Here is a 22730-nt window from a genome sequence, read left to right as displayed (position 1 = left end):
TTATCATTCAAAATAAGCATAGATATTATGCATAAAGAGTGAATGCCTTATTGCCAGGTGAATCTTTGTTCATTTTCCCAACTGTCTGGAAAAACAAGGATTTTTATTTCCTACACAGCGCAGAAGAGAGGAACTAAGTGACAATGTAGAATACATGAATTACAGAATGATATTCAGTACTAATTAACAAGTGATATTTTGCATTGTCCTTTCAGAGATATTTCCTTACCTAAACAGAGAAACAGAATGACCTAGACTGCTACTGTCTGGTTTAAAATTCAAGAAGAAAACATCATTTTATTAAAGAAGAGAAACGTGTATCAAGACAAATACAGATGCTTTTCACTTAACAAAGTACACTTTTGATGACATGTGTGGTTGGTCTGTCACAAATCTAACATTTTCACTTGTTTTTCCTCAGCTTAAAGCAACATTCAGGTTAGACAAGTGTTGGAATACTAGTTTCTCCAAATAAATCAGCCATTCTCTAAGCTTTGTTCTTGTCATTTGGAAGAGGCAGTCCTATTGTTCAATGTTGTTCCTGAACTCATTTGCAATAGGTTCACTGCTGCTACACAAACTGAGGAGCACCTTAGGTAGAAGTTGCAAATTGCCTGTCTTGACCTTTTCCTTCATACAGCTGAAACTGGTAATTTTTCCAGGGAATAGGAACACATTATAGTGGGGTAGGCTTTGAACAGGGCACCAACATCAACAGAAATACTACAGAGTGCAAGTCTCTGAGGTTTGTTGATAAAGGTTATGTTGAGGAACTCTTGCAATAATTTGTGTTTGCTACATATTCTTGAGTTGACCTTCTCTTACCTCCTGCATCTTGTCTCCTTATTTTTTGATTCTGGAAATGTGCAGTCCTTTCATCCTTTTCTTCATCTCTACTCTTCTTTGCCGCATCTCAGTGTTTAATATCTCTTTCCACATGGTACAATTATGCTGACAATGTTTTAATTTATTTTACCACAAAGTTGTATGTTGTCATTCTCATCTCAGAACAGTTTAGGATTCTCTCTCCTCCATTTTTCCATTGTTGAAAGCCATCAGAGACAATTTAAAAATACAGATAACTTCCTATGAGCTAGAGTGGGACTAATTTACTTGATCTCCAATAGCTGAAGTGGCAGAAGGGGAGGGGGAGCTGGTCTACATTCAATTTCAGAATGGAAGCATTTCAGAAATGGATTAATGTATTCACTTGTCATCAGAAAGATCCAGTTTCTACTCCATTTGCAGTCACAGTAGCCTATTTGGTAACTTTCAGCCCAACCTACTTCACAGGATTATTGTACAGAAATGGAACACTGTTATGTCTTGAGTTCCTGAACAAAGATGGCATATAGATACATTTGCATATTGTGTGCCACAGAAGGGGCACATAAGCAATACAAATATCCAGGTCTTTCTTCAGACATCTTAAAGTTGTTGCTTCTCTAAGAACCACATTGAATCAATTTCTTGCTGCTGGGTAGGAGAGAGAGAAAGGGAATGCAGGATTGCAGCAGAGCAGCAGTCAGTAGCACTGTAGTAGCCAAAACTTTCCCATATTTCATTCCCTCATGAGTCATATGATGCACCATTTCACCCAAGTAAATGTCATGAGAGTTTTAGTAGTTTTAAAAGTATGTGGATTCAATTCTGATCACTCTTCAGAAGCCTTAGAGTTTCATCAGCAGAAATAAGAAGAGATATCCTCTTGGCAGTTAATGATTTTTTTGTCCCTGCTTCCTCTGTATCATATTTTTATTTCCCATTATGTTACAGAATGAACACACTCAGGAAGATTTACAGGCCAAAATGTGTATAGACAGAGTTGCTAGTATTACCTGCAAGCTGCTTTTTTCTATCTTCTGTTGAAGTATCTGAAGGCACTTGGTGAAATCTGTTAAGTCTTGATCTGGTGTCTGTATGAGCTCACATCCCTACAGAGAGGGAAATTTTAAAAAAGGAAAAATCTATATTACTTTAGAATGAAGCAGAGTTGTTTATATAGCTTTACTAAATTCTGTGCCATCTATTGAAACACAGCTGAAACTGGTTCCTAGAATTGCTGATACAGAAAATCCAATATTATCTAGAGCAGCTTTTTATATGGTATCATCTACCTTTGAAGATGATTTAGAAATTACATTTATATCAGACTGTGTACAAGACAGACAGGTCTTATTAAAAGTATAATCTTTAGGATACCCCCCAAAATGGTAGGTCTTCTCCAGAAAATGGCACTCAAAATGGTGGAGCTTTTTTTCTCCCTGCTGACAAACAACTGATTTTGCTGCCAAAGCCAGCTCTTTGGCAGTACTCTCCCCAGATTTGAACAGGAGTAACTAGGAATGGCCCACAACAACCCTTTGCTGATGCTTGGAAATTGCCTGGAAAGAGAAATCTGTGAACATTGCAACTCTCACTAACAGTAGCTGGAGAATCTGTATTTTTAGATGCGCCTGTTTTTAATATCACTTTTTGAAGCTTATAATCTATGGGTGTTGGGCTTTATGCATAGTAAGGAGCTTCCAGGTCCTTACATCATTAGCCTTTAAATCTTCCTTGGGCCAGCTCACTATACATCTAGGTATCTGGTGACTGGCAGGGAATACGTATTGATGGTATGGATCTTGTTTTTCCTATTGAGCTAGCTCTTTAAGGCCTGTCTTTTTTTTATTCAAAAGTTTTATAATACATTTTATCTTTAGCAAACCAAAAAAGAAAAAAAAAACCTCCCAACCCCCTCCCCCCACCCTCTTCCCCCTCCCCCACCCTCCCCAACCCCTCCCTCCCTTTCCCCTCCCCCCCGCTTCCCAGAGCAAAATACAGGGTATAAAAATACAATCATAATCTAACTTACGCAAACAATCCTAAACTATTTAAACTACCGAACTTTAACTCATATAAGAAAACTCCAAACATATATGTATATATCATATCAATAATTATACAAATACAAAATAATACTTTCCAATCTAATACCAAAACACAGGGTATAAAAATACAAACAAACAATCATGATCTAACTTATGCAAACAATCCTAAGCTATTCAAACTATCAAACTTTAACTCATATAGGTAAATTCCATACATACATATATATATCATATCAATGATTATTCAAATACAAAATAATACCTTAAATTCATATTATCCTAATATATTATACAAATTAAAATACCATAGATTACTTCCAAACTTAAAATATTTTTATATAATCACATCATTCTTATATTCTTATATTCTATTACCTACTCCAATATTGCCCATAAAAGTATTACAAATTAATTTCAATCACACATAAAACAATTTATATCAGTTTTATAAAACTATTCTTCTATCCAACTAGACTTTAACATACTAAAACCAAATTAATACAACCTTTCCTTCTCCTAATATATTATACAACTTAAAATACCATACACTACCTTCCAGGCTTAAAACTTTCCATCCAAATAACAAAGCATAACCTACAGAATATCAATAAACACTACTACAAATCTTCCCAATTAAATTTTCATAATCATCTTCAAACTAAAACAACACAAAATATTATATAATTATTTTATAAGGGTGAAAAATGAATCCCCACATACTTAATCCTTCTAGCATCCTTATTACATTATTATCTCTTGCAATTATGCAACTAAATCCTCAGGTTTGCTTCATTCTTCCAGAAACAGCACACCTCTTCCAATTTCTGGCCTTCTCCCGTGGTGATGAAATTTGACCCACTCCTGTAACTTTCACATCTGTCTGCGTTAACCCTTCAACATCTTGTGGATTCTCTCTGGAACGTTGAGGCTCTCTGTCACCTTTTTTCTTTGTAGACTCCAAAGACGGTATGGGGACTGCTTTTAAAACATTACTGTAAAAGTCACGTGCCTGAACCACCGTGGTAAGACAATGCCTCGTACCTTCATGAGTCACTACCATACCCTCTGGTATTTGCCATCTAAACTTAATATCACGTCGTCTCAATTCTTGTGTCAAAAAGGCAAATTCCTTCCTTTTTCTTAAAATTCTTGCAGGAATCTCTTTTAAAATCAAAACTTTTTGCTCATCCATTACAAAATCAATATTATAGGAGGCCTGGATAACTTCATTTCTATTCTTTCTCTTTGTGAAATAAACCACCACATCTCTGGGTAATTTCCTTTGTCTTGCAATCCACGAATTAACACGGAAGATTTTATCTATATCTTCCATTATTTCATCTGCTGGTCTCTCCAACACCCCTTCCAAAACCTCAGAAACCATTTTCGTCAAATTTTCCTTAGGATTTTCTTTTAGGCCTCTGATTCTCAAAGCAAGCTCCATCTGAAAATACTGTGTCGAAATCAAATCATAATCCATTTCCGCTATCATATTTTCAGTTTCTGTCATTTTGGCTTCCATTCTAGTATCATTTTGAACAAGATCTTCCACTTTTTCATCCAAAATCTCAATACTTTTAGCCAGATTTAACGTTGCAGATGTGATGTCTGCTCTCATTTCTGCTAATTTCTCTGTAAACTTCTCCTCCAACTTTTTCTCCATTATCTCAACAAATTGTTGCATTTGCTTTTCCATAGTCTCTTGGAGCAAACTCTGCAAATCTTTTACTGTAAAAGCTGATACAGATTCAGATGCAGAGGACAATAAAGTTTTCGCCGAAGACTGCTGCCTCAGGGCAGGAACTTTAGAAGATATAGTCGCCATTTTCACCCTCTATTGTTAACTACTCACTTTCACATGCAGATTCAGCAAAGTCCATTGAGTTAAAGATCAAAACATCATCTTCACCAAAATCTCCTGCATCGCTCTGCCTGCGTCCTCTTTCTCATAAGCTCTTCCTTGCTAGCAGGGATGGTTGCGAACACCCTGTTCTGCTCCAAAAAACCCGGAGCAGAGACGCCTTGCAGTCTGGAGCATGCCCAGGCTTCGGGGGGGGCTCAAACCTTCCGCCACCAAAACTCTAAGTTCTGGCGGCCCCGGAGAGCTCTACCCCTACCTGGACGCTCACCCCCTCCTCTTCTCCCGAGGTGGGGGCTTCCAAGCCGCCGAACAGCTGATCAACGCTGTTTTCGGCGGCTCTACGGAGCTGCGAGGATGACAGCCAAGAAATGGCTGCCTCCGGCATCGCCTTGCCATCCGGAAGCCTCTTTAAGGCCTGTCTTAATGTTTACTGGTACTTGGATGTTATCTTCCTCTTATTGAATAATATTTTAAATACACTAATCAGACTGTATATTGATTAACTTATAGCCATCAGGTTTTTGAATGCAGTGGCATGCAAGAATGATTAAACTGAGAACTGGAACTGTAGTCATTGAAATATACCAACAATAAATTTTATTAATTACATATATGACCATATCAAAACAATTATAAAAGATGAAACAGGGCATATTCATGATAACTGTCAGTTGTGCAGTCAACTCCAATCTATTCTATTCTAGTCTATTCTCTTCAAAGTGGTAGATATAAAAGCTGCAATCTTGCTAAGTTAATCAATCAATCAGAATAGAGCTGGAAGGGACCTTGGAGGTCTTTAGTCCAACTCCATGCTCATGGACGAGAGTCTATAACAGAGCCCCCCAGGTTTTTAGGCACAAGGGGCTGGTTCTGTAGGGAGAGGTTTTTCTGTGGACTGGAGGGGGCGTGGTTTCATGTGCTGCCTGCATCCCATGGATGGGGTTTCGCTTGTTTCTACAGCCCAGTTACTGGCAAGCCACAGCCTGGTGCCAGTCCATGGACTGGGGGTTGTGGACCTCTGCTCTATACCATTTCAGGCAAGTGACTGTCCATCTCTTCTTAAAAACCTCCAGTGATGAAGCACCTACAACTTCTGAGGGCAATCTGTTCCACTGGTTAATTGTCCTCACTATTAGGAAGTTTCTCCTTCATTCCACGTTGCTTGTCTCCTTGATTAATTTCTATCCCACCTACAGGTGCTTTGGTAAATAAGTTGACCCCCTCCTCTTTGTGGCAACTTCTCAAATACTAGAATATGCTACCATGTCACCCCTAGTCCTTCTTTTCTCTACACTAGCCAAACCCAAATCCTGCAACCGTTCTTCATATTATGTGTTATGTAGGTTCATACTTCTGCAAGAAATGTATATGTTTCTACTGGGTGTCTCAATATTTTGCAGCTCAGGATCTCATGGATTTTATGGCAAGCCACAGGTCTATAATGTATTGGACCAGAGCTATGTATTGGGAATACTACTGATCTGGATTTTGCTTACCATATGAACCTGATCTGTGGATGAAGGAGAAGCTGGAAATAATTTTACATCAGAGTTCTGCAATGATCCAGATTGAAGTACAACATTGTTGAAATGATAGCAGGCAGAAACAGTAAGAACTGTAGTAAGAGTTTCTGGTGATGTTGCGGCAACAAAGGGGCAGGGGAACGAGGCTCTGTTTTTCATGCCCGATTTCTACCCACTGGGGGGTCCAATAGGACTGAAAGTAGCACTGTAGAGGTGACTGGCTTTACAGATTGCAGCCAGTGGTAGCTGACCCGCTTAATCCAAAGAAGCCCTTGGGACCAGCGGAAAGAAAGCTGACCACACCCATGTAGCCAGCCAGAAGCTGCTGATCATCAGAGACAATGAACACGAACAAGCAAAAAGCAAAACAGCTGATCTGGGTGAGATTACTTTCCTTACCTCTCTACAAGTGAAAAATATCAGTTCCAGAAAAAGCTCCCAAAAGCAAGAAATCCCAAGCTTTAGGGAGGTTTTTTTCCCCCTCTACCCCTCCCTCCTGAACTATAAGTGGTGGTTTAAGCTTTGGGGGAAATCAAAACTGACTTATAATTTTTATTTATTTATTTATTTTAATTCCATTTATATCCCGCCCTTCTCCGAAGACTCAGGGCGGCTTACAAGCTTAGCAGTAGCCTTCATTCTATGTATATGCCTGCTTATTAGGGCTTTCACACACACCCCAAGCGGCATTATTACAAAGTCAGCTTAATTGCCCCCAACAATCTGGGTCCTCATAATAACATTGTGAAGATAATTGAGGGACAGAGGAAGGATATTTTGGGAAACATTTGCATTTATAAATCTTTTTTTTTATTCCTTGTTTGGAAACCATTGGATTTTAACTTTCTACACTTTTTAAAGTTTGATGGGAATGGACATCTAATGACATCTAGTGGCAAAACTAAGAACTACATTTAGCCTTGCATTTTTAACCTTATCAAGCTGTTATGACTGGAGCACTAGAACTTGGCTAGATGCCCAGACACAGCTTATAGTTTAAACTTTTTGATGTCCTTGGAATCTATAGTCCTGGAGATTGTGGCTGGAAAAGAGAAGAATCTTTTTGGATTGCCCTTTTTTACAGGATGGATTACAATTACAAATAAAAGTTGTTTTGAAGTCATCTGACTTCCCTGGATTACAAATATAGCTTAACCAGGAATTTTTACAAGCTGTTTCAAGACAGAGAGAATAACAAGAATCTTCTACTAGCAAAACACTTTGGATTACAAATTTTGGTATACTTTTTCCTTTTTTTCCTTTTTTCTTTTTATTATCTATTATTTTTACTATTTACCTCTCTTTGTTAGAAGCCTAATGGATTACAAATTTTGGCTTACTTGGTGGATTACAAAGTATGATTAAAAGACAAAGATGAGCATCCCAAATCTATCTAAAGCTGGAAAAAAAGTAACTTATGCTCCCTCCTCTGCTTCTACAAGTCCAGTTTATCAGAGGTCAATTGATACAATACTCCAAAAAGAAAAGGCTAATAACTTCCAAAAAGAAACACAAGCGACACTACAAGCAATCCAAGAGGCAATTGCTATTCACATGGCAGCTACAATGAGAAACCATGAGGAGATAAAAAGTGATCTTGATAAAATGAACCAAAAAATTAATAACATGGATTCTCAATTTGAAAATTTCAAACAGATGGTTACAAAAACCCAACAAAGAATTCAAAAACTAGAAGATAAATCAACTGAGGTTGACCAGAAATTAGAGGACTTAAAAGATGAAAATCAGAAATTGATGCAAATAAATGGAGAACTAGAAGACTCGATAGCTGTTATGGAAATGGAAAAGGCCTCATACTATTTAAGATTTCAAAATATAATGAAAGATAAGGAAGAGGATCTTCTAACCTGAAAATGGAATTATTGGGAAACAGGAAATGGCAGGAGAATTAGATCAGATCTATCAAGTCAACTTAAACTACGCTAGAAGAAATAAAGTTCCAGGAGAAGTACATGTTAGATTTCTTAGAAGATCCATAAGAGATGAGATTTTGAGAAGAGTAAGAGGTGAACCTTTGAAATACAAAGAAAATACATTGTAGCTCTCAAACTAATCCCTAGGAGAATAAGAGAATCCTGAAGAGAATACCGGTTTCTAACTAGAAAATTAATTGAAAAAAGAGTGAATTTCAGATGGCTAATTCCAGAGGGGATTTTAATCTATTGGGACACGAAAAGATATAGACTGGATATGCCACTTAAAGCAATGGAATTCTATAACAATCATAGAGTGTTTATGGAAAAAGGTGATTTTGAATCTGGTACAACAAGAGAAACAAAGAAACAGGAAGCGATGGCAGTAGAAGGAGCAGTCAAACCAAGAGAGGAGGAAGAAATTAAAAAGACATACATAGAAGAAGGCACAAGACCAAGAGAAGAGAGACAGATAAGATTAGCTACAAGATTATGACCTAGGAGGACTTCTGGTTTTGTGCGCGTAGCACATGGCTGCAGAAGAGTGGACCTCTGCTCCCCATGGCTAGTTTTGTCCTGCAAGGGGGATCCTAGATGGGTCCAAAGTCACCCCGAAGAGGGGACTATGAAGGAGGGGCGCCCCATTGATCACAAAGTGATGGCAGTCACTTCGTTTGATCCAGGGGAAGCCCTCCAAATCTGACAGGAGAAAGGCCAATGTGAGATCAGCATCTAGCCCAGGGGTCAGCAACCTGAAACACTGAAAAAGCCACTCGGAACTGGTTCCCTGAAAACAAACAAACAAAAAAACACCTGAGAGCCACAAAATGCACATGTGTGTGCAGGTGAACATGCACAGAACAGGGGGCTTGATTGATGGAGCCTAAGGCGAGACATGCACCAGCCCTGCCCCTGTCTAGCTCTGGTATGGATGGCTCTGCCGTCCTGGCTTCTCCTCCCCTTGGAAAAGACTGCTCTCCCCCCACTCCGTGCTCTCCTTCTCTGGGACTTTCTCTGGGAAGAATCGGAGTGTGAGGAGTTTTTTTTCACAGATCACACCTTTTTCTTCAGGAAATCCTTCAGCAAGCCAAGCCTGCATGCCCTATTGTTGTGGTCAAAATATGGATGTAGTCAATAGTACTCTTATTACTCCTTTCAACCGGACCTCTTTGCAGCTCAACACTACATAAGACCGCTCCAAAGTCACTGCATCCAGATCCGAGGTCTGAGGGTTGCCTCTGTCTTAGCATCTTCTGCAACTTTAATGCACAACCACTTGCTCCTTCATGCCCTGCCACTGCTCAGCAACTGAGGCAACCAAAGTGGTAATCTCCCTGGTGTTCTGGTGCTCGCCCGCCTCCCCTCCCTCACCTGCAACTCCAGCTGCCCCTGCCTCTCTGCCAGGCAACACCTGCCAGCCCCCATATGCCTCGTGAGTTGTCCTCCAGACTTGGTCCACTCACGAACGGCGCAAACCCACCACCCCTCCCTCAGTTCCCTTTTTGCTGCTCTCCTCCTGGCCATCGTTTTGGCACATGTCCAGTCTGCCTGGCTCCCTTTTCCTCAGTGCTCCCTTTGTTCCCCGCCGAACTTCCAACTCCCGCCGACGCCTGGCTCTTGGGGCACCGCCTGCAGCAGAGCAGCCGCTCGGCACCTCTCGCCATGTGGTGCCTCCCACAGACATCCCCCTCCTCTTTCCTCCGGCTGGGCAGAGCACCACTCCGACTGAACAGTATCCCAGGATCACGACCTTTTGGTAGCACACAAAAGGCATTGCCTAGAAGCGGTTCCAAGGCCAACCAAGCATGTGGGGAGAAGGGTAGTAGTGGGGGAGGGAGAGGAAAGGGTGAGTTACCAGGGACAACTACAAATGCCCATGTGACCAAAACACTGGCTAGAGCTGCCGCTTCTGATTGGCCCGGGGCAGAGAGGCGTGTGTGCCTTGCGGACTTCTTTCCATTCACGAAAAGTCCTTTTTCCACCTGCTGTACCTTCCTTGGGCTGCCCTCCTCCACTGTTTCACCCAGTGGGGTGGGGAGGGATTCGGGCAAGGCGGCAGCAGTGTGTTTGGAAGAAATAACCCCGAGGAAGGCGCAGCAGGTGGAAAAAGGGCCCACTCACCTTTCCAGCAGTACTCCAGTCTTTTCCTCTGCTGTCGCCATGTGCAGTCCGAAGAAGAAAGGTGGTTTGTGGGCAATCCCACAAACCAAAGAAGTTCAACCAATCAATTCAAACTTTGTGAGGTTGTTTTTTTTTGTGAGAAGTTTGAATTGATTGGTTGAAGTTTTTTAGTTCCACTTTTTGTTTTCGGGACTGCAATCAAATAACTTTTTGATTGAAAAAAAACTGAAAAAAGAAATAATTGCTGACATCTACTGGAGAATCAGAGCATAGAATCCAATAAGGACTCAGAAATTGGCAGAATGCCTAGAAATAAAGAAAAAGCTGTTCCTTTGAATTGTAAATAACCTTGAAGACAACTGGGAACAAAGGAAGAGCCAACTATAAGATTAAAAAATGTCTGAAAGAAAAAAACACATCTGGACTGTTGTTTAAATCTAAGAACTGTTTATGGAAAAGAAAAACTTTGTCTTTTGGCTAATCTTTTAGAGGAGAATCTACAAGAAGGATTTAAAGTGGCTTAACACACTGAACTGTAATTTTGACTGACTGATAAATTGACTTTTGAATTAAAACATTGATGAAAGATTATTTAAAAGGGGGAGACAACATGGATATCACATACGCATTAAAAAAAATGACAGGACGCCACATTCAACAATTTCTCCTGAAGGACTTAGCCTGGAAAATCAAGAGCCTCCAGAAATAATGCTTCAAGGCAAGATAAATACTTTCCAGGAGGAAATATACATAATGTTAGGAGAAATACAAATGACAATAGACTGAAACCACGAGGAAATTTGAAACAACATGGATGATTTAAATAACCATCTTTCCAATCTAAATTTACAATTAAAAACACCTAGGAAATAACAGTGAATGAGCAAATAAATCAAATAACAGACTACAAATGAGAAGTATAACAAATGAAAAGAATTACAATTTAATACAAACAGGAAAAAATCAACAAGGTTCTGATACAACAAGAAAAATGGAAAGGGCTATAGAATTACCAGGGAAACTATCAAAGTTTAGGTGACAGAAAGTATTCATCTTACTTACTTCATCCTGTAAAAACATAGGAACTGTTGGGTAAGCAGATTACAAACTTGGAAAACTATTCAGCAAAAGAAGACCAGAGACAGATACAAGAGATTTGAGTCGCCCTATCAGATGGACTATCACGTGAGCAAAGATTTGTTTGTATATGGCTAAAAGAATAGAGACCTTTGAACATAAAGGGGCCCTATAACAAGAGGGATAAGATTAATATAGTATGTTCCATAATATATGAAATGTAAAACTAGCAGGTTGATATAACTTATTAATATAAGTGAAATATAAACTGATTAAAAAGGATTATTATATCTAGATAATATAAGATAGATAAAAAGTATAGTATTTTTATAATGCATAATGTAAAATATTGGGATGATGTCACTAAATGGGAAGATCTGGACAGTTAGATGACTAACATATGAAGAAATTATGACTGATAAGAATTGGATTGAATATAAGGGAAATTAAGCGTAAATAAAAATTACAAAAATAGGATGCGTGCTGAACTATTGAGATGATGGTTATAAGAATAATATAAGCTGAAAAAAATGTCATACATAGAGATTATTACTATTTCTATAAATATAAAAAATGCCTATACCTAATCATTTATATATTGGAAATATTAAGAATTATATTTTGGTTAAGGTTGAAGAAGGAGAATACAAATGGGAGAAGGAAAGATCAAAGAAATATATCATTAATTAATATACTAATTATGGAATTATTAAACTTAATCATTATTGATTGTTAATTATTGTCTTCTTTTTTCTTGTTAAAATACAAACCAAGACAACACGCTGTACACCAGGCACTGGAGATTGTTATAGTTAAAAACCAATAAAATATTTATTTAAAAAAACATTATGACCCAATTGAAAGAGATGGAGAAGTAAATTGGGATCTTGTCAATGAATATAAATGGACTAAATTCTCCCTTAAAAAAATTACATGACTACAAAAATTAAAAATGGATATAATTTGCCTCCAAAAAACACATATTAAGAGACAACAGTATAAATTGTTAGAACAACTGAAAATTGGGAAACTCCACTTTGCATTAGCACATCAAAAGAAAAAAGGAATAGCTCTATACATTAAAGAAATGATGAGCCCTAAACAAATTTATGCAGATGAAGAGGGAAGAATATTAATGGTGGAAATAATGAAGGATCAAAAACAGATACTGATCATAGCAATATATGCATCAAATGATAAACAAGAATAATTTTACCAAAAACTATATAAAAAAAATATTGGACTATCAAAATCTTTGTATAATGGGAGACTTCAATGGAATAATAGATGGAATTTTGGATTATAAAAGCACTAAGCAAGAGAAGAAAGAAAGAAATATATTACCTAAAGCGTTTTTAAAAATGGCAGAAGAACTCTTTATCCAAGATATATGGAGAGAGAAAAATCCAAAAAAATTATTTTAGACAAGATATAGACTATTTTACTCAAATAGTCATAAATCATGGTCTAGAATTCATATGATATGTACATCCTCAGAACCTAGCATGATGATAGAAGAAATTGTGATATAACTAATATCTGGGCAGATCATAATCCAATAAAGATGACTTGGAGAGAAGCCAAGAAAAAATTAAGATGGTCCTGGAAAAAATCTATATTGAAAGAAAAAGAATTCATACAACTAGCGACAAAGGAAATGGACTTTTTTTTCCAAAATAAACAAGAAGGAAGAGACATTGCTTCAAAAGCATATTTCAGAGGATTGGCTATAACTTATACTGCTAAAAAGAATAAAGAAAAGAAACCACAACAGTTAAAGTTGAAGCAAGAATTCAGAAAATTAGAATCAGAATTACAAATAGACCCACAAAAGAAAATACTTAAGAAGCAAATGGAGATAGTAAAGCATAAATTAAACCTATAGTAGCTGAGATGGAAATAATGGCTCAACAGATTAAAAGGGCTAAACAGAACTTTTTTGAAAATGCCAACAAACCGGGGAGATGGTTAGCATATAGACTGAAAAAAGAAAAAGAGAAAAAACCTGATAAACAAGTTGCGAGACTCAAAAGGTGAATAACAGTTTCAAAATTACACAGTTAAAAAAATTATCAAAGACTTTTATGAGATACTTTACAATGGAAAGGAAATTTCAAAAGAAAAAATACAGCAGTATTTTAAAAAAGCAGACTTACCAAAAAATTCAGAGAATATTCAAAATATATATTAAATGGAAAAATAACAATGATGGAGATTACAAAGGCTATAAAAAGGCAAAAAAAAAAAAATGATAAGATTCCAGGTCCAGATGGATTACCTGCAGAGCTTTATAAATCATTACAAGATATACTAACCCCAGTATTGAAGGAACTGTACAATGAAATACTTTTGGAGGCTAAAATACCAAATACATGGACTGAAGCCAATATTACCCTAATACCTAAAGAACTCTCTGATCTAATGCAAATAAAAAATTATAGGCCAATATTGCTATTAAATGTAGATTATAAAATGTTTGCCTCAATAATAGCAGGACTAAAGAAATTTCTAAGCAAATTTATACACACAGACCAAAATGGCTTTCTACCTAAAAGACAGATAAAAAAGTCATTTAAGAATGTTTCTAGATGTTTTAGAGTACTAGAAATTCATCCAGGGAAACAGATGGCTTTAATATTTTTAGATGCACAGAAAGCATTCAACAACGTAAACTGGCAATTTAAGTTTCAGCAACTAGAGGAAATGGATTTTGGTAGAAAACTTTATAAATGTAATTAAAACAATTTATTATAAACAAACAGCCAAAATAATTCTAAATGGAGACTACAGAAAACTTTGACATCAAAAAAGGCATAAGACAGGGATGTCCACTATCTCCATTATTATTTATACTAATACTGGAAGTATTGATTAGAAATATTAGACAAGATATAGAAATTAAAGGACTGGAGATAAAAGATGAAAAATATAAACTACAAGCTTTTGCAGATGGCTTGGTTTTTATATTGGAAGAACAGCTTGAAACAACCACTAAATGTATGGAGAAAATAGAAGAATTTGGAGAAGTGGCAGGGTTAAAAATAAACAGGAAAAAAGACTAAAGTGTGAACTAAAAATCTAACAGAAAAACAAACAAAAAACCAACTAGCAAAAAAACCCCAAATTTGCAAATAGTTAAAAAAGTTAAATATTTGGGAATTTATTTAACAGCAAGATGTGCAACAATAAAAGAAGACAATTACCGGTATGTAAGATTGCTAAAACAAATAAATTGGATTTGGAAAAGTGGAAAAACTCTCAATGCTGGGGAGAATACCAACAGTGAAAACGAATATCTTACTGTAAATATTTTTTCCATTCCAAACGATACATGTAAGACCAGGAAAAACTTGTTTTTATGAACTAAATACAACAATACTAGAATTTGTCTGGCAAGGAAAAAAGCCAGAATCAGACTGAAATGTTACAAGAAGCAAAAGAAAGTGGAGGAGTTGGACTGCCAGACTGGACGTTATACTACCAAGCAACTATATTAACATGGTTTAAATAGTGGATAATGCTCAGAGATAAAAGGCTATTATACCTAGATGGGCATGACCTACAACTTGGTTGGCATGCCTTTCTGTGGTATGGGAAGAACAAAATTCATAGATACTTTCAAAACCATTTTATAAGAAATGCACTTCTTTTAGAATGGGAAAAAATAAATTGAAAATTTATATCAAGATACCTGGATGGCTTTCAACAATGGAAGCATTTGCTTACCCAAATTTAATTAATTATGACAAAGTTGTGACCTATAAAGATATTTTGGACAATGAAGGGAAATTTAAAGAGAGACAAGATTTACAAAAACAAGGTATTGATCTATTAAGGTGGCCATATTTGCAAATCCAAACAAGATATGACAAAGATGCTAAAACAATGGGATTCTATAAAGAACAGATAGAATTCGATCAGATACTGCTAAAACAGACAAAAAACTGATTAAGAAACTCTATAAATATTTGTTAAGCTTTAAGATGGAAGAGGAACAAGTAAAAGAAACAATGAACTTTGGACATAATTTAGAATTAGAAAACTGGCAAAGGTTATGGGAAAGAAATGCTAAATTAATGAAAGCAGTTGCATATAAAAAAAACTTATGTAAAATGTTTTACAGATGGCATTTAACACCAAGGAGATTAGCAAAAATGTTTTAAAATACTTCAAATAAGTGTTGGAAATGCAAACAAAAGCCAGGTACCTATTACCATATCTGGTGGACATGCCCTAAAGCTAAAAGATTTTGGCCAGAAATACACTTATGGTTGGAGAAAATGACTAAAATACAAATAGATTTTAAGCCAGAATTATTTTTGATAAGAATAATAGGAACAAATTATAAGAAAGACTGTATATATTTAATTTCACATGTACTAACTGCAGCAAGAATGGTATTTGCCCGAGCGGACTTCTGGTTTGCTATCGGCGCCTGTGGACGCATGGAGGTGAACTCCGTCTTCAGTGTCTGATTTCATCTCACTGGGGGACCCTGGAAAGGGTCAAAAGTTCTTGATTGTGGGAGGGTGGTAGCCCTTCCACTTGATCTGGGGCAGTTCTCCATACTAGAGGGGAAAGAAGGCTTGTCAATATGGCTTGTCATTAAGATGCTGACAGCCAAAGTCAAAATTACTACCAAGCACCTTTAAAGCAATGTGGATGAAACTGGGTGAGATCTGATCTTCTCTTTAAGATTCTAAATATATTTCCTCCAAAAACTGCCCTAAGTATTTTTCCCCCTGTGAGGAGAGAGGGAAGGAAATTCCTGCCCCACTCTCTAAGAACAGCGGCGACTGATTACCCAGGGGAAACAAAGCAATTATAAAAACAACTTTAATCTAATTGAATGCATATACTTTTGAAATTTGGGAACTAAAAAGTTTTCCTAAAAGTTTTCTTATTCCTATTTCTACTGGATATGCTGATTTTTATCTAAAAAAAGAAATAAACTTTGAAATCTATTATAAAAATGGGGGACTTAAAAAGTTTTAAATGGCATCAGTGACATCTTGTAGTATGGTATTACAACTTGTTATTGACAAAAGAGACTTGGCTTGAAGCCTAGAATTTAGAAAAAACTCTTTGACCTTGTCAGATACCACCTGTAAAAACTCAGCTCTAAAGAAGGAACTGCAGGGTGGCATATCTGGTCTGTTTGAACTATGAAGATAAGCCTTTACTGATTTTCAGAGGTATATATGGGAAATTGTTTTCCTATTTCTTTATTTGACAAGTATATGATATTATATAAGATGATGGACTATAAATTCTTACTTGGCAAACAATTTCCACTATAAAGACTACCTACAACACGTCCCATACCTAGGTATAAAAAACAAAAAACTATTTTTAATGTTTGATTTTAAAATTTTCAACTTAATACATTATCAAGAGAATATGGATGAAGATCAGGAAAAAATCCTTTTTATGTTGAAATCAATACACGAAATCATTCTTTCAGCGTATAACAAAATAAGAGGCAACATAAACAAGACACCATCTTACATATACAAACCCAGATTTTGACTACAACCAAAGAAACAATAATGCAGCAAGAAACAGGAGAAGTAGAACAGCTAAATACTAAGACAGAAGACCCAACTGACCAACAGATCCAGCCAACAGGAAAATTAGAAAAGAGAGTGACAACATTGAAAATGGAAAAGACTTTTTACAGAAATTTGAGGAAAAGGAAGAAAAACAGATTGAATGGAAGATAAATTTATCAGGACAATTGTGGGAAATTGGAGTAAAAAGGAGAAGATTAAATGAATATAATTGGGCTAGTCCTTCCAAAAAAGCTGTGATTTTAGTTTATTATTGTAACAACTTGTAGCTTGGTCTTCTCTGCCATGGGTGGTTAAATTTTTTGGATCCTGATCAAAGAGGGAGCCAAGATGGAGGAACAAATTATTAGAGATATATTTGAAAGGTGTCTAAATAAAATCCACCAATTTATTGACCACTTGTGTTCCAAGGATGATAGAAAAACCTCTCAAATTATTCAAGAGATGCAAGCATGTCCAGAAAGTTACCAAACTACGAAGGCAACTTCACAAGCAACTGAAAATGGAAAATAATTTATTCCAAATTCTACAGTAGTGGCCAAAATTGTGGAAACCTTTTGGGAAAAGTGTATTTTTGAGGTTTGATGGCTAATAACACCACTTTTTTTGGAGTAGTATCATAAAATTATATATCAATGGAAACATAATTTAATTAAGAATGTAATGCAATGTAGTTTGTCAATTAACTGTACTATATTCTATGAAAAGCTATAGCCAAATAATCAGAAAAAGGAAGCACAACTTGCTTAGGTTGATATCAGGTAACTTTCCTTCATCTGATTGTAGCCAATGAGCATGAGTGTTTAGAGAGCCAATCAGGTGTCATCTTGTTTTGGCAATGAGCCAATCAGATCACAGTAGGATTCAGTTATTGAGGTTTTGTATTGAAGCTGAAAGGAGGACATTTGTCAGTGTGTTATGTGATCGTTATCAAGTTGGTTGCGTTTTTTTCCTTTTCATTTAGTGAACTTGTAAAACATTAAAGTAATGGTGCAAAGAGTTGACTGGCTGCCCAGAAAGTGATGTAAAATAGTATTATTACGTGAACAAGGGTACAGTTATAAAGAAATTAGAAGAAAAAATGGGGGAAATGTAATCAAAGGTGGCATATATACTGTACACTTTTCCCAAAAGGTTTCCACAATTTTGGCCACTACTGTATAAGGATAGTTTGGAGGGTGGGAACTAAATTTAATACTGAAGTTCAAAGCCTGTATGTTAAGAAGTTAAAGAAAAAGATGTATCAGAAAGTTTCAATTCTAGAAAAGTATTTAAAGAAAGTTTAGCTATTTTTCTTAAGGGTGGGGGGGAAAAAAGAATATCCCAGTAAGGTGAAAGAATTTGAAAGTATATAGTTAACTTTGTTAATAAAAATGGTGACAGTTTACAAAGATAAATAGATAAGTAAATAAACAGTTTGGAAATAGAAATATATACTATTTCCACAGCAAGGAAGATAAAACAGGAATGGTTAAATTGCTGACAATACCCAGCTTTTCATTTCGACCCCAAACCACCCCAGTGATGCCCTCGACGTGATGTCCCATTGCCTGGAGGTGGTTCAGGTCTGGATGGAGAGGAACAGGCTTCGACTCAACCCTGACAAGACTGAGTGGCTGTGTGTACCGGCATCTCGGGATATTCAGAATATTCCATCTCTTTCTATGGGGGGTGAGTTATTACCCCCGGTAGATAGGGCTCGCAACTTCGGAGTCCTCCTAGATTCACAGCTTTCTTTAGAAGACCATATAGCAAATGTGACTAGGGGGGCCTTTGCCCAGGTTCACCTGGTGTGCCAGTTGCGGCATTATCTAGACCAGGAGGCCTTGCGCACAGTCACTCATGCGCTTGTGACCTCTCATTTGGACTACTGCAACACTCTCTACATGGGTCTGTCCTTGAGGACCACTCGGACGCTCCAACTGGTACAGAATGCAGCTGCGAGAGTTGTGTTGGGAGTTTCCCGATACTCTCATGTTACACCCTTGCTCCGCAAGCTGCATTGGCTCCCAGTTGTCTTCCGTGTGAGATTCAAGGTGCTGGTAATGACCTACAAAGCCCTTCATGGCATGGGTCTGGAATACCTCAGGGAGCACCTGCGGCCGGCATCAACTTCCATCCGCCCAGTGCGCTCCCACAGAGAGGGCCTCCTCAGGGTGCCACCGGTCAAAGAATGTTGACTGGTGGCCCCCAGGGGGAGGGCGTTCTCTGTGGGCGCGCCGGATTTATGGAACCATCTTCCGGTTGAGCTCCGGATGGCTCCCGACCTTCGCTCCTTCTGGCGCGATCTAAAGACCTACCTGTTTGAACAAGCCGGCCTGGCCTGATGGGTGATGGGTTTGGGTTTCATTGCTTTTTATGTATTTTAATTTATTGTTATAGCTTTTGGGCATCTTGTTTAATCTCTTTTAATTTTTGTATTCTTGTCTTTTAACATGTATTGCCCTGTTCACCGCCCTGAGTCCTTTGGGAGAAGGGCGGTATACAAATAAAATTATTATTATTATTATTATTATTATTATTATTATTATTATTATTATTATTATTATTATTATTATTATTATTATTATTATCATCCTATTCAAAGAGGAGAATATATTTGAGTATGTTTTTCATTTGGATATCACTTCTGGATTTTGTGCTTGTGGTGAAAAAAAATGAAACTTTGACTTTGATTTTGTCGATTATTATAGAAATGTGTAGTTATCTATTAATGCGTAAAAACAAAGAGTGCTAACAAGAATCAGAAGTCAGTGCCTTTTTTCCTCACACCTTCTCTTCCCCTCTCCTTTACCTTCCCTTAATTTTCTATTTCTAGTTTTATTTGTATTTTATAAATAAATAAAATTAAAACATTGAAATTGGATACCAGTGACATTATATCCCATAATTCAACTTTTCCTAATCTTGTTCTTCTAAAAATAAAAATTGAATTGTAAAAGTAAATAGGATTTGACAATCATTTCAAAGTGATGATTAGCTTACAAAATTGCTATCCAAATGCAAAATAATATATATTTTAATGTCCTACCTGAAGAGACATAATTATTCTAATAATAAGAATCCTCAGCCACCAGACCTTCCTATATGATTTAATAAACTTGTGAAAAAATATGTTCAATATAAAATTAAATAGTCTGAAAACCCCTTCATATGAGGATAAAATGAAAAGGATGCCTCCATTATTCTGAGTAACCATCATACAATAATACTGATGTTTTAGGAACTCAGCTTTATTCTTTAGGATTGATTGATTAAATTTCTATGCTGCCCATTTCCCCTACAAGATAATTATTGTTTATAAAATTGAAATTTTAAGTAAGTATTAATTAAGCCATGCACTGTGACCAAATTTTAGACTACTGAAAGAGTCCCTCTAATGGAAATTCACTGCCAAATGTAGGTTGATTATGATGATGACTGTTAACGTTAGTACTGTGAATCATTGAGCCAAAAAATATAAAGATGATGAACTGGGAAGAGATGATTTGTGTAATTAAGAGTAAAGTGCATGATCTGTAATAGCAACTAAGAAGTTTCATGTGTGAGAAAAAATAATGAAAAGATTACAGAGAATTAATAGATTATTCAAAATTGCCATCAAGCTTAATATTTCATAGGTTTGTGTCAGTTACATTACTAATGTTTTTCAAAATTGGAAAGTTTGTGCAAGTCCAGACTGGCATACAGTCCAGACTTGCTTTATACATTTGTTTGAATAAAGTCAACAGGCTGAAAGGGCTGTCTTAGATTAGTTGAAGTAAAAGTGTGAGGTTTTTTTACAACTTTGAAATATCAAATATTTAAATATATGAATGTAATAAAAATACAATTGAACTAAAAAAGTATATGATTTATGGGCCCCATTGGACAGATTTTCCCATTGCTCTGTATTAAAGTAAGATAGCAGTTTGGAAGTCTGAGAGCCACAATTATCAGATCTGTACGTTTTTAATAAGTCCTTTCTAACAAGGCCACACTGGATAAAGTAGTAGAGCAATAAAGTATTTTTTTTTATTGAAAAGTTTTATCATACATTTTATCTTTAACAATCCCCCCTACCCCTCCCCTATCCCTCCCTCCCTACCCCTCCCCCCCCTCCCCTCCCCCCCGACTTCCCAGAGCTAAGTACAAGGTATAAAAAACCAAAAAAAAAAACCAATCATAAACATCCATATGCTAACAACCATAAACTCTGAGATCTATCTCTCTCTAGCTCATATAGGATAACTACAAACACTATTAATATAAGATATATGAAAAAAGAGAAAAGAAAAAAAGGAGAAAAAAAAGGAAGACTTATTCAAATGCTACATGAAACTTCTTAGTCCCATATTTGTTCTGGATATACTCAATCCATTTTCTCCACTCCATAACATAACGTTCTTGCGAGTGATCTTTCAAATAAGCCGAGATCTTTGCCATCTCTGCCAGGTCAGAAACCTTTAAAGTCCATTCTTCTATAGTCGGTAGTTCCTCCTTCTTCCAGTATTGACCTACTAAGAGTCTTGCTGCCGTAATTAAATTCAACATCAACTTAGTGTCCACAACCATAGCATCTGTAATTATTCCCAACAAAAAAAGTTGCGGACAAAACTTTATCCTTTGCTTAAAAATCTTCTGCATATTCCACCAAATTTTTATCCAAAAAGCCTTAACCCTTTTACAAGTCCACCATATATGAAAATATGTTGCATCTTCTTCACCACACCTCCAGCATTTAGGCTGATAGTTCGGATACATACTTGCCAGCTTTTTAGGATCTAAATGCCATCTGTAAAACATTTTATAAAAATATCCAAGAAGTTATTACAATGGACACATGGGAAAGGATTTGGGTGAGGAACGTAAAATTCACACAAGCTCAAAATCTAAGAGAATTTTTTTTAATAAAGTATTATGTTTGCTGCAAAATATCCTATTTGTGGAAAATCAGCATTGCAAATATTAAGTTTTTTTAAAGTAGGGAAAACAATAAAAATGGTATCCTCTACCTGAAGTGTGGAATGGTAGAGTCTGTTCTATCATTTTAAAATTCTGCTACCTTACTTTTTCTTAAAAAATACTAATAAGGAATTATTAGAATGAGAATTATTATTAATGTGGCTGTTAAAACAGTATTTTTTCAAGCTCTCAAATTAGCCTAAATATATTTGGGTTATTTTAATATATATCAGAAAAGTGCTTAACCTGAGTGAGGTCCAACTAACTTCACTTGTTCGGAAAGTTTGAAGCACAAACACCATAATTAAAAATACTACATGATTCATCAGTCAAAAAAGGGAAAAGCTCTTATAAAATAAAGAACATATTAACATAAGCTCAGTATTGAACTTTCTTTAGTTCAAACAAAATAGTATGCTTGTCTTACATCATTTTAATACCCTACAAATTCTTATGAAGACTGCTGGAATGATACTAATTTTATCTAACTATCTGATTTAAATTTGATATACGGTAGTCTTTGAGTTTAACAATTGGTTTATTATAATTATTTGTTTTAGGACTTTAGTTCAATTTATTATTAATAGTTTTTTCTAATTAAAAGAAAAATTTTATATTTTTGAGGTTATTTTTCTTATTTTTTCCCATTGTTCAAACAATATTCAAAACTTTGCTAATACTCATGCACTTTAAAAGCAAATATGATTTAAAACATCATCTGACTACCCATTCGTTCTCAAAGATTTGAGTAAGTTGAACAGGACTCTTCTAAAAGGAGCAAGTTGATTATGCACAGGAAGAAATACAGCCCATAGTGTAAGAATTAG

The 22730-nt window shown here is 36.2% G+C and overlaps 1 protein-coding gene across 10 annotated transcripts in view; it reads right to left on the bottom strand.

Moving 5' to 3' along the window:
* TPK1 (thiamin pyrophosphokinase 1) overlaps positions 1-22730 on the bottom strand; it is a 474010-nt gene that overhangs the window by 178115 nt on the left and 273165 nt on the right. For 8 of the 10 annotated variants that reach the window (XM_083378309.1, XM_083378313.1, XM_083378310.1 and 5 more), the window contains one exon: positions 1839-1934. The exons of the other annotated variants lie outside the window; for them this stretch is intronic. In XM_083378309.1, coding sequence (XP_083234435.1) covers positions 1839-1934 — 96 coding nt within the window. The remainder of the gene's footprint in view (positions 1-1838; positions 1935-22730) is intronic. 10 annotated transcript variants of the gene reach the window in all.

This window comes from Vipera ursinii, assembly GCF_947247035.1.
Source record: "Vipera ursinii genome assembly, chromosome: Z".
NCBI lineage: Eukaryota > Metazoa > Chordata > Lepidosauria > Squamata > Viperidae > Vipera > Vipera ursinii.
The sequence above is the reverse complement of the archived record's forward strand: the minus strand, read 5'-3'. Positions and strand labels throughout refer to the sequence as shown.